The 27,520-nt window shown below is 43.0% G+C and overlaps 1 protein-coding gene across 1 annotated transcript; it reads left to right on the forward strand.

Annotated features, from left to right (window-relative positions):
- Positions 1-1,056: 1,056 nt before the first annotated feature.
- On the forward strand, positions 1,057-20,656 carry pgm5 (phosphoglucomutase 5). The gene is made up of 11 exons (XM_076151061.1): positions 1,057-1,784; positions 3,507-3,669; positions 3,879-4,025; positions 4,129-4,254; positions 4,348-4,538; positions 6,027-6,181; positions 11,410-11,525; positions 14,109-14,244; positions 15,330-15,513; positions 18,087-18,224; positions 19,772-20,656. The coding sequence occupies exons 1-11, from the start codon at positions 1,527-1,529 to the stop codon at positions 19,859-19,861; spliced, it is 1,704 nt and encodes a 567-aa protein (XP_076007176.1). The 5' UTR covers positions 1,057-1,526; the 3' UTR covers positions 19,862-20,656.
- Positions 20,657-27,520: the final 6,864 nt, after the last annotated feature.

Consider the following 27,520-nt stretch of genomic DNA (forward strand, 5'->3'; position numbering starts at 1 on the left):
AATTGTCGTGCAGGGAAACGATGTAAATAAGATGAGTGATAATATATTTGTCAAATCAAACCCTGGTTGCTGACTTTGTTTTTGTTATAATTATATGTGTCAAATAAATGAAAATCATGAAAACATATTAGATACGTTTGTTTGTTTTTTTAAATGTTCATTTACTGATTTATGTTTGTTCCTTCAGAATCAGAAAAGTTATGAGGACAAAGTAACTAATACAACACAGGAAGTACTGCTTAGTTTAGAAAACAAAATGAAAAGCCTGTAGCCTGTATACTTAACTTTCGGGAAGGCAGTAGCTCAGTGGGTATAGCTTCCGCCTGGGAGCCGGAGGATCGCCGGTTCGAGCCCCTGCCGAGGTGCCCCTGAGCAAGGCACCGAATCCTCAATAGCTCCCCCTCTGCGAAGGGTGGTAATGTAATGTTCGGCTAATTATTGAGAAAAGGGTTTTCCATTATTCATAATTGATGAATTGTTAAACCTGAAATGTAATGCCGTGAAGCGATCTGGGGCAGATCAGAGCACTAAGACTCGGACACCTAAAGACTTCTAAATAATACGATTAAACTTCTTTTTCTTCAATACGAGGCTGTAAACCTCGCCGTATAATGACGCTGTGAAACATGTTAACTAGTTCAACTCTTAATGAGTAAAAGCTGAGGGCACAGAATTAAAATTCAGGTAATTTGAGGCAAGCGTAAACAGCACTTGATTCAATTCCCTCTCCTGCCAAAAGGTGGCAGTGTTCACCAGACTTAAGACGAAGACGCGCTGCCGTTCATCCCACCACAGAATGAGACGTTAATAAGAAGCGTAAAAAATGGAAACGTGTCCCGCTGTGCTGTCCCCGCACTGAGAGGACAACCGTTGACACACACTTCGACCTACAAAAATGTCTATGAGTTATCTGTTATGTGCCACCCATTTTACATTCGTAAACCCTGGGACACCGTCAGGACACGTGTCTCCATACCGGGAGAGCGAAGACACACACACGCACACACGCACACGCACGCACGCACGCACGCACGCACAGACACACTGGCAGTGTCCGGTTGCAGCCCGGGTCCGACACAATCCCCTCAGCAATCAGTCAGAGGTCTATTTCTGTCTTAAGGTCCAGCTGATTGTGGGCCTTGGAGACTTTGTCCCTCCCTGATTTCTCCTCTCAGTCAGTTGTTGGGGGCTTATTAGGGAAAGAGGGAGTAGTCCAGCAGCAGAGAGGAGAGGAGAGAAGAGGAGAGGAGAGGAGTGATCTGGCTGCATGTTGGAGCTCAGTGCGCTCTGGAACACCAGCGAGGGGGAACAACACCCGGGCTGTGTCCCTCTGTTCATCCCTGCGTGGGGCCGCTGTCACCGGACTCCTCCTGAGCTGGACACCGCAGCTGTGACCTCACCTGGCCGCCTGACAAGCTCCAACTTTACTCTATTTATACGCCACATTATTATTATTCCCCCCCTCCCTCAACAAGCAGAACTAACTTCACCGTGACTGAGACGCGCTGTCGGTTCCGACCAGGAGGATGGAGACGAGCCCCATCCCCGTGGTTACGGTCCAAACCGGGCCCTTCGACGACCAGCGGCCCGGTACCAACGGCCTCCGGAGGAAGACGGCGGTGTTCGAAGGGAAGAAGAACTACCTGCAGAACTACATCCAGAGCGTGTTGTCCTCCATCGACCTGCGGGACCGGCAGGGCTGCACTATGGTGGTGGGCAGCGACGGCCGCTACTTCAGCCGAGCCGCCATTGAGGTGATCGTGCAGATGTCAGCCGCCAACGGGGTAAGAACCGGAGGATGAGCGACACTATTGGCTCATCCTCATAAAGCTCTAACCACAATTGAAGTAGGTTGTTGTTGTTACTTCCAGCAGGACAAGTATAAAAGTGTTTTAAACAAGTAGATCAAATATAATAATAATAGTATATAACTGTACTGTATAATGAGGGGAGGCGGGTTTACTCATACTTGTGATACTTGTGGCCTCCAGCTGCCTTTAATGTTCTGAAGTTAAAGTAAGAGAAGAGAGAAGGATGAATCACTTTTATTAATAAGCTTTGTATTCTCCTGTGCTGATGTCAAAGTGGCCGCTATCTCAGGCCAAACCTCAGTCAAGTGAATCCAAAGTTGCTCTCTTACAGGCCTTCACTGTGATGGCAGAGGGAAGATGAAGTCAAATGGACTCACGTTATCCCGTCTCACTCACCACCGTCTGTCTTGTCCTGTCAACTTGGAATTTGTAAATGTGTCCTGAGTCAACGCCCTTGGTTAGGTCCCGTTCTTTGATGATGACCGTATAAAGATGTTGGCTGGACATCTTTGTTATCATCATAATCCTGGCTGGCTGGAATTCCCCGGAATGTATCATGCAACATCCAAAAACTATCCATTATTTAAAAGTTCAATACTAATGACCTTGTTTGCTCTTGAAAATGTGTCAATGAAAGGAAAAAGGGAAAGAGAGTGAGAGCAGGAAAATCCCCACAGTTCACTCAAACAGCCGCTCTGTGATTGATTTGGACAGGTTCCAAAGGAAGATCTAAAGGGGATCTCATTTGTTTTCGCTCGCAGTACGTTTCTCTTTTTCTGCCGGTCCAGCCAAATGATGTCGGCCTTATCGGCACTTACATCCATCCTGCTCTGTTTTCCTACCTAAGCACGTTCCCTCCTCTCTGCGTTCCCTCTCTCTCTCTCTCTCTCTCTCTCTCTCTCTCTCTCTCTCTCTCTCTCTCTCTCTCTCTCTCTCTCTCTCCAGTGGCCAAACTGGATGCTTAGGGGAAACCCTATCATGTGGCCTCAAACACAAACTCAGGATAGTGGCTACACTTGCATGTAACCTAACAAGCCAAACACTGACCTTTAAACACTGACCACTGTATCAAAGTTTGAGTTTTAGTTCAAAGATCATTACACGGAAAAGTATGTGTGGACGCATTTTCTCTGTTGGATCACTGTCTTTGCTCCGGGCCGGTCTTTATGCACATACAGTATGTAATAAGCCGGATGTTAGGAGGATTCACTGACGTCAGGAGACTGAATTCCTCTCCGGTGAGGACACTTTTATTTAGAATGGCTGATATGCAGGGGAATTATGGGACGCTGATGGTATTACCACTTTATAAGTGGCAAACACATTATAAATAGAGTGCAGCTCTGTTATTTCGGCAACCTCCTGGGGCAGATCGTTTCCCTCTAATACTGGTCTGTCAGTTAAGTCACCTGTGGAATGACAAACCTTCAGTGAGTGGTGTTTTGGACCCTGTTAGAGCTATTCAGGATCTAAATAGTATGGTTTTATGTGTCACAGCCAGTTAAAGAAACACTCTCACTATCATCTTCACCTTAACTTATGCAGCAAATGACTCATGTACACACCCTCACCATGCCAAAGCTTCATTCACTGTTGTAAAGTAATCCTCTCATGTTTCGATTTGATAGGCCAAGCTTAACAGAAAGGGTTATTAAGTGACTCAACTCACACTGATCCCCACTGATATCTGTGCAGATCGGTCGTCTGGTCATTGGTCACAATGGCCTCCTGTCCACTCCTGCTGTTTCGTGTATCATCAGGAAGATCAAGGCCATTGGTGGCATCATCCTCACAGCTAGTCACAACCCCGGAGGTCCTGGTGGAGACTTTGGAGTCAAGTTCAATGTGGCAAATGGAGGTGAGGAAGAACAGAGGATGGTTTGTTTTCAGATTCCTCCCATGACGCTTTCCTGTTCAGTCAAGTCCAAGTACCAGATATTAGACCATTATTTTGATAGTATGGAGGTTTATAGATATTAATGTATTTCTTCTAGTTATGAAAGACGAATCAACATCAATCACAGTGCAATGCATGACTGTGAACGTGTGTTTGTCTGTGGCTGGTAGGTCCGTCTCCAGACACGGTGATGGAGAGGATCTACCAGGTGAGTCGGACGCTGGAGGAGTTCACCATCTGCCCTGACCTCCGCATTGACCTCTCCAGGCTGGGACGACATGATTTTGACTTAGAGAACAAGTTCAAACCCTTCAGAGGTTAGTCTGTCCATCCCATTGTCTCTGTCCTCTCCGTCTGTCCGCCTCCATCCTGTGTAGTCCTTTCAGCTTTCTTACATACAAACCTTCTTTGTGTTGGCAGTGGAGATTGTAGACTCAGTTGAGGTTTATCTTCAGCTGCTGAGAAACATCTTTGACTTCGGTGCCATAAAAAGTCTCCTCACAGGACCAGAGCAGGTGAAGATCCACATAGATGCCATGAATGGAGGTGAGAGGTTTCATCCCTTCATACAGCCTGTTCACCTGTTAACATCAGCTGATTGCACAATGTCTCCTCTCTTAATTTGTCCTTGTGTTACAGTGATGGGCCCCTATGTACGCAGGATTCTGTGTGATGAGTTGGGGGCCCCTGCTAACTCTGCTGTCAACTGCGTCCCCATGGAGGACTTTGGTGGACGACCTCCTGAGCCCAACCTGACCTACGCCACCTCTCTGGTCGAAGCCATGAAAGGAGGAGACTTTGGCTTTGGAGCTGCGTTTGATGCAGACGGGGTAAGTTATGGCTTTTCAGATGGCTCCTGCAATATTTTAACATTATTTATTGTCAACAAATGACTGTTTGTCTGGTATAGTTACTGTTACATAGACATGGCAGACGTGGACCACAGAAATATACGTTTGTAGGCCTCTGACTTATTCAATTATCTGACATTTCCATAAACTATGAACGTTTTTGTAATATTCCTTCTTTTGTGCCATAAAGAAATACATCAGATTCACTGGGAACTAAAATGAAATGTGGAGGCAGAGAGAGATAGAGTCCATTCCATCTGTTTGTTTATGGACAATGATGTCTTAAATCATTCATATAAGCTATTGTCGTTTGTGTTTCATTCATTCATTCATTAGTGACAGTATGGTTAAGTGTTGGAAACATCAATTATCCACTTATTATGATAACAAATGCATTTTTTATGGACGTCATAAACATAATTAGATAGATTTTTGCATTAAGTGATGTTGGCTGACTTTGATTAATGCACCAAGCTTGTAAATGTTCCCGGACTAAACAGTGAGTCATGTATGTTCCTCAAACAACTTATTGTTATGTCATATCGCATTATTAAGAGTATATTGTGTATGTGAAGGGTTCATTTAAGTGAAAAAGATGAAATAAGTAATATCAAATCTGATGCTGTGTTGAAATAACATCAATTCTAATGTAATGAGAAGAACACAAGTAACATGCAGTTTGATTGCACAATAATAAGAATAATTATGAATGCATTTGTTTGGTCATTCATTTATTCATTCATTCATGATCACTTGTCTTGACTTAATGATTTGTTTGATGTTTTATGAAGCTCTGGCAGTGTAATCCAGTCTAATGTTTCCATTCATTCATTCATCATCACCGTTTCATTAGTGATAAATGAATTTGTGCCGTTTACTCTCCACCCATAGATACCAAACAGAGCCGGGTTGATTTGTTGTTTGTTTTTATTTGCGGAATGATAACAAGAAATGAGGCAATGGGGATCAGATCATATGTACTGTATTCATGTCTCAACAAGCGGCTCACTTTTTCCACTGTGTCCTCCAATAGTCATTCATACCACACACACACACACACACACACACACACACACACACACACACACACGCACACACACACTAACCCTAGCATCAGGAGTATTATCTCATATCTGATGTGTTCTCCCATAAGGATTGTCTCTTCACAGACATTAGCAGCTGTGATTTTGATCTTACTGGGTGAATGTTTCCCTTTTTGGATCACGGTTACATAATAACTGATATTTTCCTCAACTGTCACTGGTAATCCTGTGTTTCTTTCAGGCTAGTGTGAATGCAAATGGGTGTAAATGCCCAATGGATTTGTCGCTGGATGCCTCAGAGAGATTTGATTAAATCTGTAAACTGTTCAGGTTTTATTCAAGAAATTAAATCACACACTATGGATTTATTATTAATCACCTTGCAGATGGATGATGTTGTGTGCTGTGTGTTGTTTGTTGTCAGGACCGGTACATGATCCTCGGAGAAAACGGCTTTTTCGTGAACCCGTCTGACTCGTTGGCCATCATGGCTGCCAATCTCTCCACCGTCCCCTACTTCAGACAGCTGGGCCTCAGGGGCTTTGCCAGGAGTATGGCTACCAGCACTGCCCTTGACAGGTGGGACAAGCAACACACACACACACACACACACACACACACACACACACACACACACACACACACACACACACACACACACACACACACACTCTGCAGATCTAAGGGGGCTTTACTCCTCTTCTGTCCCTCGACCTCTCACCACAAATTCCTGCCCCAGAGTGAGTGAGAGAGAGAGGGAGGGAGGGACTCATCCACTATGAATACGACTGTGAGATCACACACGCACGACGCCACACACATTTACTCACAGCCTATAAATATTTGTTATGTAAGACTACAGCAGAGCAGCAGGTGCCAAGTGAGAGGATGTGATCACAGCTAAAGTCATTCCCATTAATGTGGTTCCAGTAGAGGGGATCCCAGTGCTGAGCCTCCTCATGGGAAATCTGTCAACTAACACGATAACTCAACCAGAAGCACCAACATATGCAGTATAGAGTGCTGAATACTGTATATACATTATGATATAAGTGTTTGCAGATATGTTAATGGTGTGTGTGTGTGTGTGTAATGTGTGTAATGTGTATGTTTGTTCTGTTTCTGGTGGCATGTTTCTGTCTGTGTGTTTGTCCGTTCGTGGGACATCTCCAAAAGTATTGTCGGATTTCAATGGAAAGTTAAAGAACCCATTACATTTTGGTAGTGGTCAGCCAGATGTCGGTGCTGTTATAGCCACTTTAACCTTTGAACTCTTCATCATCATCATCATCAAAATGTATTTTTTCCATGGATTCCTTTGATCTATCGTTTTCCTCTTATGTCTCTCCTCATACAATTTTGAGTCCAGGGTCACAGGAGGTTTACGTGTTGTCGGAACCAAGAAAAACACATTTTATTATGTCTTTGTTTATTCTAATATTCTTACCATTTTGCTACAATTGGCTGCAAATGTTTGGTGGCCGTTGCTCATTCTTCATATAAGTGTCCAAAAAAGGAAGAGTTGAATTTTGTCAATATCTCTTGAACCCGACCTGGTAGAATCAAAGGATTGTTGGTGTGTCTGTGTGTGTGTGTTTGTGCTTGTGTGTTTGAAATATCTCCATTGGCATTCATATTTTACTTTTGGAGCAAACATTACAGTGCAAGTGACGCTCCCTTCAGATCAGTGCATCACCTGCGTAATGTTCACCACCATATTCACTCACGTGGCAACAAAAGAGTGTGTACGTGAGTAGCTCAGGCCAGGCAAACGAAATTGATCGGGTGAGTCACACTGATTGTGATTCATACAACACACACACACGCACACACGCACACACACACACACACGCACGCACACACACACACACACACACACACACACACACACACACACACACACACACACACACACACACAGACTGACTGGGATGTGACCCTATGCCATAGAACACAAGATACACATACATACACACGCATTGTATTCTGGATTGATGGCATGATAGTGCTGTAATAATTAAACTTGACTAAACCTCTATTCAAAAACAACACCTTAACCAGAGACTCATCATTGCCTGTGTGCTGCCTTTGCTCAGACCTCTGCGCTGTATCTTAGCATTCCCGTGCTGCAGAAATAAACTCTGTTACATAAGAGCGTCATTCCTTTCCTTCCTTAATCCTGCTTCAAGCGTAGTTTGGGTTATGTATTGATCATTACTGACGTGGGTGGCGCACAGGGTCACTTTGTTCCAACACTTTTGCTTGATAATCACCACTTCAGTTCCGAGTACGTATGCATATGCATTATCTGCGAGGCCGAGACAAAGTCCAGGAAGTGTTGGAGTACTTTGTCGTGTGGTGTTGGATGCTGGAAGTAGCCCAAGTGCAGACCTTTTTAGGAGAGCGAGTGGCCTGTGCGGGTGTGTGTGATAGCTGAGTGTTTAGACTGAGCTACTGCCCTGGTGTGTGTTTACGCATTCAGTCAGACGGTGGTATAAAAGCCTTGGTAAATGTGACACTGTATGCAGTTTGTGGATGTGCAAAATGAAGAGAAGAGTCTGTTTGTGCTCATGTTGTGTCCGCGTTAGCAACGCTTGATGCAGGGAGGGGAGGTGTGGTTGGAGGAAGAGCAAGCAGGAGGTAAACTGGGGAAACATCTGCCTCGCCCTTATCCATTCCAGGGAAGGGAGGATGAGAGGTCAGGCTGAGCCACTGTGTGTGAGTGTGTGTGTGTGTGTGTGTGTGTGTGTGTGTGTGTGTGTGTTACCAGGGTGAACCACCAAGAACACAAGCCGGAGATTTTGCACTGTATTGTTAATGTGCATTGCCATGTGATTCTCAGATGAGTCACGAACCTACTTTCATGAAACTCTGTGGTCAGGTTGGACCAGATTTAGATTAGATTTTGTCACCACTCGGCCTGATGGCGGTGCTGTAATTACAAGCCATAGAACTACAAATCATATGTTACAACATATGTCCCTCAATGGAGTCTTGGTGCCTTTCAGATTTGGATTGGATCAACACAGCTTATTTATCCAGGTAGAAAACATGCACCAAAGCTACTCAAGAGACACTGGTGTAGCTGTATTGCAAATCACTGCTGTCAGAAATACTGAAATGTTGATGTTACAAAGCAAAGTTTTTATGTTCAGCAAAAAGCCTGAGACAGCCAAATCAAACAAAGACCCGATAATGTTATGAGATGATAAAATATTATTAAAACAACTTGAGGAAAGCCGAGAAGGATATTTTTGTATTTGTTCTTCAAAACCGATGCAGGTAACAGCTGGGAGCAATTCCATAAATCATCTGAACTTTGATTTGGGTGCTATATTTACAAGGGTTCTCAGTGTTGGGACAAGGCTTTGTGTCACGTCATCCCACTGTCAACGTTTTTGCTGGATGGCTTTAAAGTATTACATTTCTCTGCTGACCACTGTCATGTCGAAAAGAACTCAAATTTCAAGCCCAAGGAAAGCTGTGTAGTACTTTTCTGTCTGAATGCCTCTCTAAAGCTTTTAAGTCCGGACTGAGCTCTGTTCAAAGAGGGGGTGGGGAGGGTGGGGTGAGGAGTAGGAGGATGCTGGATGGATCCTTTGCTTGGTCAAATATTAAGCCAAGGCCAAAAGCTGCCAGAGGTATCATTGTATTTTATTTTATTTTATTTTATTTTATTTTATTTTATTTTATTTTATTTTATTTTATTTTATTTTATTTTATTTTTGAAAACGTCACAGCTTTGCCCTCATCTATCATCTATCTATCCAATCATGATCATTACTCAGATGAAGCCTCACATGTGGAATTGTTTATGCAGAGGCTGGAGTTTGCCACCTGAATAATCATATATACATTTATAAAACCAGATTTTAAGATCAGAACACTTGATCATAGACTGTATGTAATCCTTTCTCAGTCTTATACTGGCGTGAGAAGTTAGGAGTGTAGAACCTTCCGGCTGAGGTCACACCTTCACTCTGGAGGATTAAAGCTCTAAATAGATACAGTCAGGGTTTATTTTTCAGTTTCGGCGAAGACAGATTGTATCCACTGGGCTTCACTGACCCTAGACCCTGTACGTGTCTGAATATGTGCACGTGTAATGTGTGTGTGTGTGTGTGTGTGCGCGTGTGTGTGTGTGTGTGTGTGTGTGTGTGTGTGTGTGTGTGTGAGGAAAACCCCTACTCTAAAGAGAACAGAGATACAAGTTACTGTGGCTGCATCTCTGTGATTCAACCACTGATAATTCCACACAGACATCATTTTTATTTTCAATTATATTTTTTACGAGATCCATATGTACAATTAAAAGCCAACTATAAAAGTCTGGGGAATAAGTAGAGATCGCTTCCTCAGAATTCCAACCATATTCATGAAGTACTGACCACAATTACATAATCTCATCAACAGTCTTTGTGTGTTTGTGTGTGATCCATATCAATTCTGCTGAAGCTGAGAAAAGTCAATTTTCATGACTCTCACACTGTCATAAAACAACTTTGCCCCAACATTTCTGCAGCATTGCTCAGGGTCACGTCCCGTGCTTGTATTGGCCATGGATGTACTCTCTGAAACGTCCAAAGCTCATCATAAGGCCAGAGTTTCCGTTTTCTGCGTAAAATGCCAGCTTTTCCGTTGCAGCTTGCTCTTCCCCAGATGGGAATAACGCTGGTTTACTCTTATTTGGTAATCCATCCCATCCTCATATAAACACATGTACCGGGCACTATGCGGGGGGTTTATTTATATGTTTGATGGCTGCAGTGGTGGATGTGCGTGCCACTGCTGACAGAGCCATGAAACACACCCACATAGCCTTCAATCCCCAAAGCCCCGCAGTCAATGTTTGTCCCAAGAATTCTGCTTGTTTGTGTCTTTACGAAGCAGTAAAATATTTTGTTGGTTTGGAATCGCTAGCCAAGCACTGGGAATAATAATGTTTACTTAGGGGGAGGTGGGGTGTCTGTGTGTGTGTGATGAGGGGTAATCTGTGGGGAGTGTGAAGATGACTGTAGGGTGATCATCTTTGTTGGCTTCCAGATGGTAACATTTATGACAAGATATTATTATTGACTCCCAAAAGCACTCGCTTACTCAATATGCCAAATCCTCATTATTTTCTATTAAATCTGAGCAATTATGATATTAAACTAATCTTATTTTTCTCAATTTCTCCACCCTTTTCACAGTATTTACAGTTTTTTCTGCTGATGTTATCATAATTCTATTATTTCCAATCAGTTTCGCTGTTACTCTGTCTGCAAATTTACACTAAAAAAATTCTTTCCCCCCCCCTGTACATCTCAAATTGCTGTTCTCTTCGTTCCTCCACTCTGCTCCCCTTCCTCCCACATAAGAACCCGTCCTTTATCCCTCCCTGGAATCAACCCCTACGCGCACACACACACACGCACATACGCACACACACACACACACACACACACACACACACATGCACACACACACACACATGCACACACACACACACACACACACACACACACACACACACACTCACCCTGGCCTCCTCTCCCTATGGCTCAGTTTCAAAACAAACATCAGCTAAAAGGTTAACTCACTTTGTTCCTGCAGCCTTTGCCTTATTAAGTTATTGGATGAGCCGTTGGCAGATTGCGCTCGTCCTGCAGCATTTAGTTTGCCTTATTGCAAAGGTCAGAGGGTTGTTTGTAGGCTTAGGCCCTCTTATCAGCCCTGGTAAAACATGGTGCCAGCTATTAGAGGGAGATTAATACAATACCGGAATGTGTTTGATCATAAACTAGATGCTCTTTGTTTTTGTTCAGGGTAGCCAAAGCTGTGAAGGTGGCGCTGTATGAGACTCCGACTGGCTGGAGGTACTTTGGGAATCTGATGGACTCTGGACGCTGTTCCCTCTGCGGGGAAGAGAGCTTTGGGACAGGTAGGAACTCCCCTCCCCTCCCCTCCCCTCCCTCCCCTCTCTCCCCTGCCCTCCCCTGCCCTCCCCTCATTTTCAACATTTTCCTAAACTGCTCACATATTTGACTTTGAAATGAAGCATCGTCCTTTTTGTGTATTCTTCTCATTTGCAAACTAAATGGGATTAATCATAGAAACTGGTAGAATGACACAAACTCTCACTCTAGCAGAGGGGTGAGGTCGTCAACAGGGACTCAGTGTTTTTGTAATCTGGACGTGATTATAAAGGGGGATATAATTTGGTACACGTGTAGTTTCATGTCTCTCGCGCAGACACAGTGCTGGGAAGCCAAAAAGAGAGTTTGAGAGCGGCAGAGATGAGAGGAAAAGCGTTTTCAGTCGTGGGCATTCATCTGCAGTAACTGCATCATTCCACTCCTAACCTGCTTTTCACTTCCATATCAGCTTCTTTTCATGTAAGTTGGAGCTTTTTGGAAATATTTACCACCACAGACTGGCCTCTTATGGATGTATGTTGTCTTCAGCTTTTCAAAAAGATAAATCAGAAGTAGAAGACTGCGGTGGCCTGCTCCTACTTTAGCTTTGAACGGGAATTGAAGTGTATTCAGTCAACTTTCCCAACCTTCCCTGCAAAATGAGAGCTTAAAAATGCACAAACAAGCTCCCCACCCCCACGCTCACACACACTCTGTAGTCTGCTTTGTAAGACGTGCATCCTGCCTGCCTGTAGCTGCAGTCAGAGCGGTCTAATAGATGTGAGGGCTGTGACCCTGACTGCATGTGTAAATAATCCCCATTCTTCTGCTATAAAAGGAGACAGGGGCTCCCTGCAACACGCACACAGGCCTCTAGTGGCAGTGTTTTCCATGAACACACACACGCACACACGCACACACGCGCACACACGTTGTTGCTGTTGTTGGGTAGAAACTGTGTGTCTCGTCTTGATAACAGCAAAGTTTTTTAGCTTTTAGAGATTTAGAATTTTTGAAGGGAGTAGATGTCAGAGAATTGACACACATGTATAGATGTATGTAAACATGTACACTACCGAACATGTGTGGAATAAGTGGGCAAAGTGGTCAAATTGGGGCATTTGTAAGATGTCATTCCAAAATTCTCAATCATGCATCAGGGGAAAACCCTTTTATCTTCACCACTGACTTTTTCTGTGAGCTCCTCTTCATGTTCTTTGCGCTTATTCTTTAGTTGTCCCCATCATCTCCTTGAGTCTCTTTTGAGCTGGAGTGAGGGCTAATATGAGATGTATTGACTAGGAGGAGAGAAATGGAAGGAGTAGAGACGCAGACAGGCCAGAGGACTTTGGGAGCTGACTCGTTGTCTACCCATGTAAGGCTAAAAGCTCAGAGGGAGCCATGAATAGTAAATCATCAGAGCTGAACACCACTCCTGCTCTCTACCAACTCTAACACACTCAGCCAAACACACTAAATTGACTTTTTGCAAATGTTCCTTTATCAGATTCTGTCAAACGTTGCTGTTGTTGTTGATTTGTAGTGTACTGTAATAATGGCAGTGAAGTTGGTGTTGTGGATGGAAGAGGTCTGGTTGTGCTTTGTGGAAATAATAATTAGATTTGTAACTTTGATAGGTGAATTATATGCAGATGCCCTCGGTCTCTCTCTCTCTCTCTCTCTCTCCCCCTCTGTCTCTCTCTCGCTCTGTGTGTGTGTGCATTTGTGTGAGTGGCAAAGACAGCCAGAGGGAGACAGACACAAAGACAGGGATTAGATATTGGCAACTGTCAATTTCCTAACAGCTGTATCCTGCCAGAGCCATGCAGAGACAAATGGAGCTGGCGTCAGTACATTACATCTTGTTTTCAGTGTTCAGCGGGGAGAATCAAGAGTTATGGCGTAACAGAAAGAACATGACACGTCCATGTTTTTTTAATCTATCTATTGTCTGTAAGTCTCTTTCTCCAGCAGAGATATAACAGACGTTGGCTGTGCATATCTGTGAAAATGTTACTTATTCAGCCAATCAAAATGTTGAGGTGTTTCTTTTAGAGATAACTTTACTGTGCAGCTGTCTTTGGGAACAAAGCGATACCTCCCTAGTGAATGCCTATGGGTGTGAACTGTACTCCTCTGTATGTGTGTGGGTGTGTGTGTGTGTGTTTTTGTGAGAGAGAGAGTTATTGAGGTGGGGAACATGAGCCAGTCCTTTGTTTCTTACAGTACAGTAGAGCTGAATATTAAACTGTCATGAAGGACAATTTCACACAACACATTGTACACGATTCTGTTATAATAAACCACTTAACATAAAGTATTGACTGGAGATTCTAAGACATCCTTCCATTCATCAGTCCATGCTTAGTTTTTCCCCAATGTCACATTAGAGCGGCACTTAAATTACCCGAGTGTCGAGTTAATGCCCCTCTGGTTAGATCTGTCTCCACGTTGCTGGGACCTTTGGGGAATAATGGAACCCAGCCCCAACTCCTCCCACCACATTATGATTTTCCCACCTGTGTTCTGATAACAAGGGTGTGATTGGTCAGTGTTCTTCTTTTTCCAAAACATTATTTGTATCTGTAATATGTGGTATTCTCCTGCAGGTTCAGACCACATTCGCGAGAAAGATGGTCTGTGGTCAGTGTTGGTGTGGTTGTCTGTCATGGCCTCCAGGAAACAGGGCGTAGAGCAGATTGTGAAAGAACACTGGGCCAAGTTTGGACGCAACTACTTCTGCAGGTAACCAGTGGGGCAAATGCATTACGGTGCCTATATGTTACTAATTCTCAGACGATTTCATCCTTCCTTGCTGGATTCACAACATCCTGTGTGTATTTAAATGTACGGCCCGTGTGCATAAACTTACATCTAGCTCCACCAAAGCCAAATCTGACCCCTACAGACCTTCGCCGTCTTCCCTTTCCTGTCAAGTTCGCCTCTACAGTTTTCACTTATTGTAACCTCTCCCCTGTCAGACACACAGTTAAACAGTCAGAATTCCCAGTAACAGTTGTGGTGCTTCCACACAGAGTTTCTCTAATTAGTAACACATTTCCCACAGCATGGAAACAGTAAAAAGGCTATAAAGGACCCCCACATTTAAACTCCACCAAACATGAGGCTCCAGTTTAATTTTGAGCACAATCAGTCATCAACACGAGCCACGTTTACATGCTCACAGTGGTGCGGCTACATCCTGCAGTCAGCACCAGACATTAGACCAAACCAAAAAGTGTTCATCCGTAATCCTATTTACATGTACACAACACAAGCATACCAACTCCACCCATGCTCCCTCAAATGTTATAAATTAAAAGATTTTTCAGAAATATGAACAAACTTGATGATGAAACTTTAGGAAACTTTAGGAAATAGGTAAAAACACATTTTTTTTTTTTATTCAACGTTTTCAGCCCAGTTTAACATGTTTTACTATTGCCACAGTCACACTTATACAACACCAAATGCTAGCTTAGTTGTATACATTGTTTTAACATGAAAAAATGGCTGTCTAGCAAGCTAACAAGGTAGCTTGCTATCCAACACATGCTTGCCGCTAGCTAGTGTGCTACCAAGTTGTTAGCTATCTACCAAGCTACATTATGGGCGGTTGTTGTTAGTTATAAAACATGGTAGGCTTGTACATCCGTGGATGCCTGGATACAGACAAGTTCGAACTTTACATGTGTGTGTTTGGTTTGTTGGTCTGTAGTTCACGACCACATCTTAGTCAAATCAAATCAAGTTTATTCAATAATTTTGTGTGTTTTTTGTGCATAATGTATTTGTGTGTGTGTGTGCGTGTGTGTGATGTGAATGTTTAGGTTTGACTATGAAGGCCTTGACCCTCGTGCGGCCTTTTACCTCATGCGAGACCTGGAGGCCGTCATCTCAGACAAAGCCTTCACCAGCCAGAAGTTTGCTGTGGGGGATCACGTGTACGGTGTGGAGAGGGCCGACAATTTTGAGTACATCGACCCTGTGGATGGAACAGTGGCTCGAAACCAGGTCAGTGTGGGGCGAAGGAGGGAATGAACACATGCAGGAGGATAAACAACAATTGGATTGAAGAAGAGGACTGAACAATGAATGACTTCACTCTGACGTGTCACTTAGTATTTCATATTGACCTAATAGTCATGACTATTGCTTGGTTTGAGTCAGGTTAACACACACACACACACACAGCATACAGTATGTTGTGCCGGACCACCCATTGAGTTTCAGTGTCCAGTCATCAGTAAGGTTCCATGTTTGGACGTGACAGTCAATCTTACAGTTCTAAGCACGTGCACGTGCACGCACACACACACACACACACACACACACACACACACACACACACACACACACACACACACACACACAAACACACACACACACACACACACACACACACACACACACACACACACACACACAGATTCTTTTGGTCAGTATTCCCTATGTGTTCTCTCTTGTGAAGTTTACCCAGCTGACTCTCTGTTCTGTCCAGGAATGTGTGGAAACTCATCCCTGGCGTCAACATTTCTCATCCTCCTGCCTCGCCTAATACCACATGCACAGACACACACACACACACACACACACACACACACACACACACACACACACACACTTTATGCACTGTGTGTCTGTCCAGCTGTCCACGTGCAAGTGTGAACACATGCGCTTGCCTGCATTCTTGTGTTCAGACCAGTTTGGTACTTGTGGCGACTGCAGTTTGTCCTGCCACCTCAGTTCATGTACAAACACAAACGGCATCTTGCGTTGTCCCACTGTGAACACCCCACTGGGTTGCCATGACTACAGCGCCTCCACAGCTTGTGTCAGTCACCTTAAAATTTGACAGTCGCCCCTGTCTCTCCCTCAGGGTCGCAACTGCTAGCGTGTGTTATTACAGTGCACATTCAGGGTTATATCAGCTGCTCTCTCTCTCTCTCTCTCTCTCTCTCTCTCTCTCTCTCTCTCTCTCTCTCTCTTTGAAGAAGTTATCACATACATGAGAAGGGGCGCTGTGTACATACATGTACACAGCGATGCCATGGCTACTGAATTATCTATCTATCTATCTATCTATCCACGCACGCACGCACGCACGCACGCACGCACGCACGCACGCACGCACGCACGCACGCACGCACGCACGCACGCACGCACGCACGCAGGCACACACACACACACACACACACACACCGCACACACGTGGTTGGTATGTGCCCTGTGCAGGACAGCGTTTTTAACAGGCATTAGTCAGCTTCCTGATAACTGTCCCTCTATTGTTAGAGATGAGCTGACAGACTCACAGCTGGAAGGACAGACAAATGGACAGACTTACGGGCAGACAGATGGACATCTCTCATTATCGCCGTCTGTCCTCGCCCACGCTGATACTTTGTACCTCCGTAGCCAAAGTCAGATTAGGAGGAGAGGGAAGCGTCCTTTCCTTGTAGTTCCACAGTCTTTGAGTCGGAGTCTTAGCTTGCATTGGTCTGGAATGAGTTTATATTTGTACTGTTTGTACTGTTTTAAAGAATCTTGATGTGTCAATGTCAATGCAGAAATATCCTGCAGTCTGAAGTATTTCTACCTTGATGGAAACAGAATATGTTGATGAGTCAGGTTCAGACAATTACAGTGAGCCATGTAGCCATCAGTTAGTCGTATGATCTAATTTAATGTGTCTACAGTTTAAAAACACAGCCACTTTCTTGTTCTCATCTCCTTCTTTCTTCTCCCCCCCAAACTTTTTGTTTGCTGGAAGGCGATATGGAAAGAGGCGCTGAGGAATTCAGGACAGATAAGACTCATCACACATCCATTAGTCTAAGAGCCTTATCTTTGTTACGTCAGACAGCTAGGGTTGTAGCCGGTAACCCCGACGCAACAATATCCTGTTTTTGCTGAAAATGTTGAGGTTAAGTTCAAAGTGATAACAGCATAGGTCGTCGAGGTAACGGCGCTGCCAGAGACTGAGGGTGTGCTCAATGTAAAGCAGCTGTAGAAACTAAACAGATAGAAATGATCAATTATTGAGATCAATTTATGATTTCATGGCTGTTGAATATTATGAAGCAATTGTGATAATTACTATTATTGTTATTATTATTAATAGAAGTAGTAGTATATTAGTAGTATATTTATGAATATAACATGGGTATTCCTGTTTCAACACTGTCCAGCAATACACTTGATACTACTGACATCTACTGGACGATTACCGTCACTGCATCCAGAGGATATTTTCTTATTTATTTTTTGTCTGAACTTTTTTCTCCTTGACAGAAATAAGGATAATTATTGACATTACTGCTTAATGAACTTTAAAAAATGTTTTAACCCTATTGCAGTTCATCCCAGGTCCCTTGAATTCATCATAATGAATACCAAAGTAGCCGAGTAGCCTCACAATCAGTATGATTATCATGATGATCAGTCTGTTATTATTTATCAAGAACATATTCCATTGGTCCAGCAATGTTAAGGGCTAACATTGAAATCTAAAAACAATTGTCTTTGTTGTCATTTTAAACTACAGAAGAGTAAAATGATTGAAATCTGTGTGTTTGTATGTTTTTCAGGGATTAAGGATCGTCTTCACCGACTCGTCCCGTTTGGTGTTTCGGATGAGCGGGAGTGGAGGAGGGATGGGTGCCACTGCACGAATTTATGCAGAGAGCTTTGAGAGAGATCCTGAGAGGCACAACAGAGAGACTCAGGTACTGTGTCTGTGCCTGTGTGTGTGAGTGAGTGTGTGAGTAGCTGGAATTTGTTTGTTTGCATGCAGCTTTTTCAACATAATCAAAAACCTATTACTGCAAAAGCTGGACAACTCTTCTCCCCTGTTTGTACGATAGAGGGTTCAGTTTGGAATTTTAATTCAGATAAAACTTTATTGACTTGACATCAGACAGTAGCAGAAATGAATGACAAGATCTTGTAATCGATGAACATAATCTCCAAACATTTATTTTGTTGCAGGGAAAGATCTCAGAGCTCCATAAATCAATCTCCATGTGCCACAAACAGTGATTTTACTCATTCATTATTACGTTATGTATGCTCATACATATGTATGCTCATACACTCATTCAAATGCCATTTCATGATCAAGCAATAAGTGTGTGTCTTGCACCAGCTTGTGAAACTGTTCAAGTTGTTTGTACTGTAGACTTTGGAGCGATAGGGAACACCAGGGGCGAGTAGTGTATGGATGTACTGCATATACATATAAACATCATCTCAGGTGTAGTAAAGCCACGGTCATGGCCGGTAAACAATCTCATTTACTGAAAGTTTAGTCACGTCAATTTATAAAAGAAAATAGTTGTTACAGTCAAAGCTGGAGAGCTACGTGAGCGTTTGTGCGTCCTTGTTGTATGACCCATACTGGACCTGAACCTTGAGCAATCTGTTCTTAATATTAGATCATAAATTAAATCCTGATCGTTGTGGCCCTAACCGGGAACACATTAATCATCCAACATGACATACATGATTAGACAACATGTGAGATTATGTGCACACAGCCAACACTTTACTGCTGCAGTTTAATCTCTGTACAATCTTTTTTCTAATAATGAGTGTGTGTTTCTGTGCTTGCGTGGGACTTTAAGCTCTATCAGAAACACTTAAACTCTTGATCAGAGTCACGTTTTCATGTTGTAGCCGAATGCATACCTGCTATAGAAATCATGCAGCCAGTTACAGATAACATGTTTAAGGTACTTTTCTCCACCACTTAAGTATTTATTATACCTGATCGTTCCTGATGCAAATTTTATGTATAAATCTTAAACGATTAACTGGCACATGACAAGCGTACACGTGAGCTGATGGTGTTTTACAAGGAAAAGATGACCTGAGTCAAACTAGGTCATCGCCTCTGCAATCTATTTAACTACACTATTTGTTTGTCGTCATTCTATTTTTAGGCGCCACATTTTCCTCACAAACAGCCCTTTAGAAGCAAGCAGCATTAACTAACACACTAATAATTAATTTGATGTATTTCATGATAACTGTAAGAGAGCGTCTAGGTCAGTGCCTGTCTGAAGAAATCTGCAGTGGCCACTTTGATTCAGTGTGAGAGCCTGTTTGAGGTTTGATAGTGTTGGAATGCACATTTTCCAGCCACTGCCCATTGAATCAACATGAAAACAATCTGTGCTGATAGCGAATTAGAACAGCGATCAGCGTTTTGTAGTTGAAATTTCTTGTGGTAATAATCTTGTGGTTTGAGAGATAATGTGTGTTTTCTCCACAGGTTGTTCTGGGTCCTCTCATTGCCATCGCCCTAAAAATCTGTGGCATCCACGAGAGGACAGGACGCCGCGGCCCTAATGTCATCACCTGAACAGCAATCACACACACACATGCATGCACACATACATACATCTTACACACAGAATTTATGTTCACTATACTCTTCTGCCAAGTGTTTCATTTCTCTTCTCTTAAAACAAGGTGAGGTGCTGAATACTGGAGATGATCAGAACATTTCACTCTGTTCTCTCAAAGGTTTATTGATCACATATCATAACATTCAGCGGCCACACCAACTCATTTTGCTGTAGATAAATAATGAATATGTTCCAGACACCTAAGATACATTATTATTGTTTGCAGTTATCTTGATATACTGGTTAAGGGGGCCTGGTGGGCTTTTGAATTCACCATGCTGATTTTGTACTACAGTGCAGTGTTCACTTTTCAGAGTGCTTATGCCCACACACACACTCACATGCTGCACTTCACAACAGCTTCATCATTTCGGGCAGCAGTAATTCCGCATGAAGAAACTCTTTATCATTACGTGAAATAGATGTGACGATCGCAGCTAAGAAATGGCAGTGAATGAAATGAGGATAATGCATATCTGGTTGTAAGAAGGGTCACATGTGTATTTACTACCTAAGGCTATGGGTTTCAATATGTGCTCTTAACAATCTGGTTTAACAAGACACAGGTCACAGGGAATATGTTTTGAATCATTAATTTGATAAAGAAAAGTATAGATTCAAATTATATGTGTTTTTTTCTCTTTAATTTGCCAATTTAGGCCTTTGGGGATGCCAATACAGAAAAGTATATTACCTTATTTGAATATATTATTGTTTTTTTAAAATCCAAATAAACACTTTTGCGTGTATTAGTTTCCTTTTGTAATTGAATGGACATGATTGAATATGCTGACAGGTGGATATCATGAAACGTGTTAGAGTGGCTGTGTGGAGATAAGAAATGAAGCAGGTTGTTCTTTATACAGGCTGACGGAGAGACAGAGAGCAGAAACTCATAAACGCACTGATTGGCGTCGTTATGAGTTGAGGATCTGCCAGTGGATATCCGTAAGGATGTGTTCACTCAGTGGACCAGACATTAGCTGGCAGCCATTACAGGTTATTGCCCCGGCCAACTGTTTTATAATGTCAGGAGTATGTGCCTGAGGTTGGGTGAGGATCAGGGCTTGTTAACTGCTGCCAACGTGAGGGGAGAGCGTCACAAACATCACAAACGGCTTTAGGATTCAGCTGAAGTAGTGATGATAGTAATGATGAATTCAAATAGCAGCCACATCCAAAAAAGGCAAATGGCATACAGTATAATCCATTAAGTTCCTCCTTGTTGTCTTCGTAGTTTGGTAACACATTGTGTTGCTGAACTCAAATATAAAGCGTTGTTTCAAGGCTCATTGTAATCCTGTATTATTATTTACAATTCACCATGGACACAGTTACATGCAGACAAAAGTACTTTTTATTTGTGTTTTGATCCATAAAACAGTTCAGTCTAGTAATTTGTGCAGTCTTAAACTATCAACGACCAAATCTTAAGTTGTATGGACCTAATGTCAAATTAAAGTAGGTCACTTGATCCTGGTTCAAGGGTTATTTATTAGCAAGCATTTGAGAAGAAATTGATTACATTATGTAAGTTGGGAATCATTCAATATTAATACATTCAATTCTTTCATTCTCAACGGAAAACAATAAACTTTGGACACTACCTGTTTCATAAACCCTTATTTCTGATAGAACTGAATTTACACACTATTCAAATGTTTTGATTCTCAACAGAAATTTTCGTGATTCTTTTGTGACAGCTTGTGGGACACACACTGAACTGGAATAGTGGAACCACAAGTGAAGAAGACGAGTACAAAATAGATTTATTGCTATTATTCACTACTGAAGGGGGAAATTGCTTTGATCCCACAGTTTAAAATCCACTGTGACACAAAGTTACATGTTGAGAAATGACCCTGTAACAATAGTGGCATCATTTACACCTACAGTGTACACACAGTACTTGTGAACAAACATGTGTGGGTGGTCTTAAAAGTGCACACACTGGAGTAAAAGTGCTGCCTGTGAATCCAGACGTCTAACTGGATTTATATTTGACTGAGCTCAGCTATTCACTGCGACACGCCTCAAACACGCAGCAACAACCCAGCAGGCTATAACTCATGGACGCCCTGCATATAGGCCTGTTAACATGGGGCCAGCTCAGGCAATAGAGGTCAGAGGTCAAGCACTGTAAGGATTCAGGGCTCAGAGGTGAAGTCAGCACTTCTGTGTGGTCACTTGACACCAGAGCAAACCAACCAGAAGGGTCACTTCTCATTTCTCTGGAGTACTTCACACTGACTGCAGCTCAGTCACACTGACCGATGGAGGTCGGATGTGTCAGTCGTGCCGGACGAAGCCTCAGCATCCGCCTGACCCTGCTGCACAGGCTGCATCTGGACCTCAGCGTAAGGAGGAGGCTGCTCCCAGCTCCATGTGCAGTCTGGGACTCTCGAGCTGTCCTGGCTGTAGAGAGGAGGAGCCAAGCTCATCATCATATGCACGCCGTCGACTGTGACAACGGACTCTGATGGTGTGTCAGGGTGGTCTTGGTTCTCCTGAGACTCCGCATAGGATGGAGGGTAGCAGCTGGGCCTGCAGAGGCAACAAAACGCCACAGACTCTTTAAAAGCAGCAAACAGATTTTATTCTGCATTGATGTTTCAGCTGTAATTTTGCTGCTGCTGTAATAGATAATACAGTTTACTGTGAGGAGGAAAATACCTTCAAAAGTCTTACCTCTCAATAGTGTAGACATGAACACTGTGGTCTTGCTGCCCTCTCTGGTCTCTCTGGTGCACTTTGTTCTTTATGCTGTGGCAGATGGACCAGAAGACCCCGACGAGCGCTACCAGGAAGCCGCAGGTGATGGCAATATTGGCGAGGATGACCCTGACTGTGTAGTTTTCGGTGGAGTCCAGGGACATCAGATAGGCCCCCAAGCAGACCATGGCGAATCCAAACATAGGCAGCCCCATACGGGCCACAGACCACAGCTGCTTCTCCACTCTCATGATCATTTACTTCACTTTATCTCTGCGTCCAAGTGCAAGGTGTCCTCTCTTTTCGGTCCCGTAATGGGATCTCAACAATACTGCAAGTGGTTTACGGGAAATGCTAAAATCTAAGCACCAAGCATGAACACCAACAAATGCAGCAGTGGTTGGAGGTGTGTGAGTGTGTGATGTGTGCCTTCAGACACAAATGGGAGGTGGCTGGGGTTTTCCCGCCTCCTCGGTTGTATATTAACACAATTATAATGTGAGGTCAGAGCGATGGTACAGATAGGACTGCTAGTGAGGAAATTCAGACACAATTCTTTGGTCTGATGAGAAGATATACAGTATATAACTTATTTTTCATATTACTTCTAATTTACTTTGCTGCCACTGTCTAGCTGTGATACGGGAACACATTTTCTCCCTATAATCAGAAAGAATCATAGTTATTGTTCTATACAAGCACCATTAAATTAGATCAAATCATTAAAATCATTCAGGCTAAACTTATTGTCAAATCATGTCGACTTTTCTATTAAAATTTCTGTACACACACTGGTTTCTACCTCAATGGCAACAAAGGCTCACAGACAAACACAAACCTTAAAAATCTAACATTTGATTCCATTTACCTTAATGCATTTTTAGTCACAACAAGCCAAAAATGCTCCAGCAATGTGGATCCTCCATGTTGATGATCTGTTGTTTTTCAAAGCAGCTGACGTGTGTTTTGACACAGCACAGGAGTCGTAAAATCCTTTTTCCTTGAACTTTCTTTTCTTCCTCTCTGTTGGTTTTTATAACCTGGGTCAACGTCTTCCCCGTGTCCAGTGTGATGTGGTTTATCACAAGTGCAAGAGGAAATACTGTAGTTTGCACAACAACATTGATTGCAACAATGTGATTTGAAATCAACTCAATGTTCATAAATCTGAATCAAACAATGCTGTAATCAGCTATAACAAAAACAAAGCTCGTCATCGTGCAATTATGCACAAATGAACTCCATTTACATTTTTGACCTTATTTTGACTTCACAAATGCACAATCTGGGGTCATGTAACCTTGACCTTAATGCATACATTACTTGTTCTACAGTGGAAATATGACTTCCGTGTTACATAAAGCTGAATAATAAACGATGCGGCAAACAGACACTAAACCGCACTAACCACACCTGGAACAAGGTCAGATGTTCAAAAGACCAACTCCTGTTTTCTGCTGAAAGGGTTGATATGTCATACAGTATGTTGCCTATAAAATGATAGTTCATGGGTGTGGCAGATACTCCATACTAGTGCGTCTGTGTTTTTACTCTTCTACAAATATATAATTTTTCTTGCATGCAACAAGCAAATAAATCTTGCAAACTTCCACTTATATGAGCTGATTTCTCTTCTTTATTGGCTGTTGGCCTGCAGTCGCTCTTTGATTATGAGTCTGCATTACCGCTCAATAATGAGTCAGCAGTACGAATCATTCTTCACCAATGATGGCGCTCCACTCCTCCTCATCACTTTTTCTGAATGTAAGGCCATGCGAGCCTTATCAGTGTGTTATCAGTGTGGAGTAAATCCCATGAGCTCAGCAATGGTTCTGACAGGTTAACACACCGTCTTGGTCAGATATACTAGTGGGACAATAAATCAACACACTCAGTACGTGTGTGTGTGTGTGTGTGTGTGTGTGTGTGTGTGTGTGTGTGTGTGTGCGTGTGTGTGTGTGTGTGCGTGTGTGTGTGTGTGTGTGTGTGTGTGTGTGTGTGTGTGTGTGTGTGTGTGTGTGTGTCAACCAAACTGTGCCTGATGTACTTTCAATGATTCCAGTACTTGACTCAGATAATGTTAATTATAGCACAATGTCCCAGTGTTGACGATATCTATGTCATCTGCACTCTGACTCATCTGGATTCATGAATGATCTGCTGTCCTCTACAGACAGTTTGAGCCATATAAGACGGGAGAATGACTCTGCAAATCTTGCTTGTGTATAGTAGCAAGGCACCGACCAATCAGAAGCCAGCGTTCGCCTCGGCCCTGGTGTGCTTTTCATATGGGAGCGGATTATTGCTCATGGGGATTTCAGTGTCGGTGTCATTATAACAGATCCACTGTAGGTGAGAAATCCAATTTCAGTGTGTTTTTCTCCTTTTCTCCTGAGGATAGCTTTATTTGTAGAAACTCACCGAGACCATATGTATGTGTTTAAGCTGCTGCAGGTCTGACGTCACACAGCTGAGAGTGAAAACAACCAACCAGGACTGACAAGGACCCTCACAGTCACATCATGAGGGTCCCTGTCATAAACAGATTATCTCTCACACACACTATCTCTATTAGCCTTTGTTGGGGCTTTACAGCTGTTTCACACGGTAGCTCATAGATTACAGAGTCTGTTAACACCTGAATAAAAACAAGGATGCTCATACCCCCGCCGAGGAAGAAGAGGCCCCACAAGAAAGACAAAGAGGGACAAATATAATCCTATTATAAAAATCTGGAGTGATATCACATGGCATCTTTCATCTTCTTCCTCTACTATTCTCGTCAGTAATGTCCTGTGCCCTTATCTTGCATTTCAGAGCCATATTAAAGATCATGCTCCGTACAAGGATATTTTATACTTAACATAAATCTGATCCAGTTCATGATATTATAATTACATGATGACTTGCTATGACTTGAGATGGATGTATTACTTTAGAATAAATTGACAAAAAAATCAAAAAACACCTTACACACCTCACAAAATTAAAGCATCCACCCCTGCATGGGGCTCTTGACCAATATGTAATATTTGTTCCCTGGGCTTCCACAATCTCTATCAAAATTCATGGCTAACTTCCTGGAATTATCCTCCTAATAAAGAAACAAAGCAGATGTGGGTGACAACATAAAACCTGTCCTTGTTTGGAGTAATAAAAGGTGTCAAGGTGGTAAAGTACAATCACTTCACCAAAGGTTTTCTTCCTGAAATAATGGAAAAGACTAAAAATAGAAGTTAACTTGCGAACTCCATCAAATATGAAGGCTTATCTACAGAAACCCCTACGTTAGAATAGAACCTTACTAAGTACAATGGTGGAAGTGTGGCTATATGCAAGACGCTGTGCATTCAGATCACATGTGTAAACAAACAATAAATCAAAAGGCATGCATACAAACGTGCGCGCACACACACACACACACACACACACACACACACACCCACACACACACACGAGAGAGAGCTCATTATTGAGTGATAATTATAGACAGAGTGAGACAGAGAGCCATTAGTTGTGAGGGAAGAAGTGAAGGTCTGGTTATTAATCAGCTGGACTCTGAAGACGACCTGCTGCCCCCTCTGTCATTAATACACTTCAGGTTCAGACTGCACACTCAGCACCACACAACCACACTCATTATGTTGCCACCAACTCGCAGAGAATGGCGCACACAAACACACACACACACTGACTTTGTAGAGATGATCGTGTCATGAAGTTTATGGGTGTGTTTTGCATGCACCGTATAAGCAAGTGACTGTGTAGTTGTAGTACCCAGAGTGAACCAGTGGAGGCGATATTGGATTGTTTTGTTTTCCACCTAAGTGTGAGAGTCCTGCACCATACAATGAGATATGTGTTTGAAATATGTGGCACATAATAAAATCGTCAACTAAAACTTTATTTCTGTTAATGACATCACAATCTTTGTCACGAAACATCTCACAGACCTGAGTCACAAATATAACGTTAATGCGATCCAGTCAGGAGCAGAAGAAGGTTCCAGCCTGTCTGGTTTGGATAAACGGGATGCTCAGTCACTCTGGGAATTGTGGTTCAGATTTTCCCCCATATTGTCAGAGATTATAAATCTCCGCTGCTCCAAGTGCTGGATAACATCTTTATAAAGCTCTTCGCATACTCTCCAGCCATGTTGAGAGAGCAGATACGTCCCACTGTGAGCCATATAATGTGTTGAAAAGATCTCAGATTGTATGGAAAAGAAGGGAAGGGGAAGTCAAGGGAAGGAGGAGAAAATGGTAAAACTCTCCTCTGGCTCTCAACGTGTCCATTCTCCAGCGCTCTGAGTGCTCTTGCCTGTAGTGTAACGCTGCTCTTTCTTCTAGTCGCTGTATAAACCTTCAGAGTTGTCTGGACTAGCCGAGGCAGGAGGGGATCAATGAGGAGATCGATAGGGTCCCTGGGAGTCCTAATAGCCCTGTTACTGCTCCCTGACTCCCTGCCTGGCTGCCTGATATAGCAGCACACAGGGGAGAGGACTGTACGTGTGTGTGTGTGTGTGTGTGTGTGTGTGTGTGCGTGTGTGTGTGTGTGTGTGTGTGTGAGATCCAGAACTCACTACCCCCCTCTGAGTCTTTATTTACACTTAGGCTATGATACAGCACAACATGTCCTGTAATTGCGCTCCATTGATAGACTTGATGGTCGACGATGTGATCACTGCGTTCACTCTGTTTGCCAGAGGTTCTGTAAGACCCTCCACACACACACACACACACACACACACACACACACACACACACACACACACACACACACACACTCTCGCTCCCTTCATGTATCACAAAAGGTATGCAAGTGAAACAGTTACTGTAGCATTTGATCGATAAACCTTATACATCTTGTAATCAAAACCATGCAAAAACACTTTTTTTTAT

The sequence above is a fragment of the Genypterus blacodes genome, unplaced genomic scaffold (genome assembly GCF_046128005.1).
Source record: "Genypterus blacodes isolate CSIRO-AG114 ecotype Tasmania unplaced genomic scaffold, CSIRO-AGI_Gbla_v1 ptg000053l_1, whole genome shotgun sequence".
Classification (NCBI taxonomy): domain Eukaryota; kingdom Metazoa; phylum Chordata; class Actinopteri; order Ophidiiformes; family Ophidiidae; genus Genypterus; species Genypterus blacodes.

What these genes read in the sequence shown, in the direction of transcription:
- pgm5 (XM_076151061.1), top strand. Translation starts at nt 1,527, where the DNA reads ATGGAGACGAGCCCCATCCCCGTGGTTACGGTCCAAACCGGGCCCTTC. An exon ending in GTTCAATGTGGCAAATGGAG is followed by an intron (nt 3,670 to 3,878) that starts GTGAGGAAGAAC and finishes TGTGGCTGGTAG; the next exon opens with GTCCGTCTCCAGACACGGTG. An exon ending in CATAGATGCCATGAATGGAG is followed by an intron (nt 4,255 to 4,347) that starts GTGAGAGGTTTC and finishes CTTGTGTTACAG; the next exon opens with TGATGGGCCCCTATGTACGC.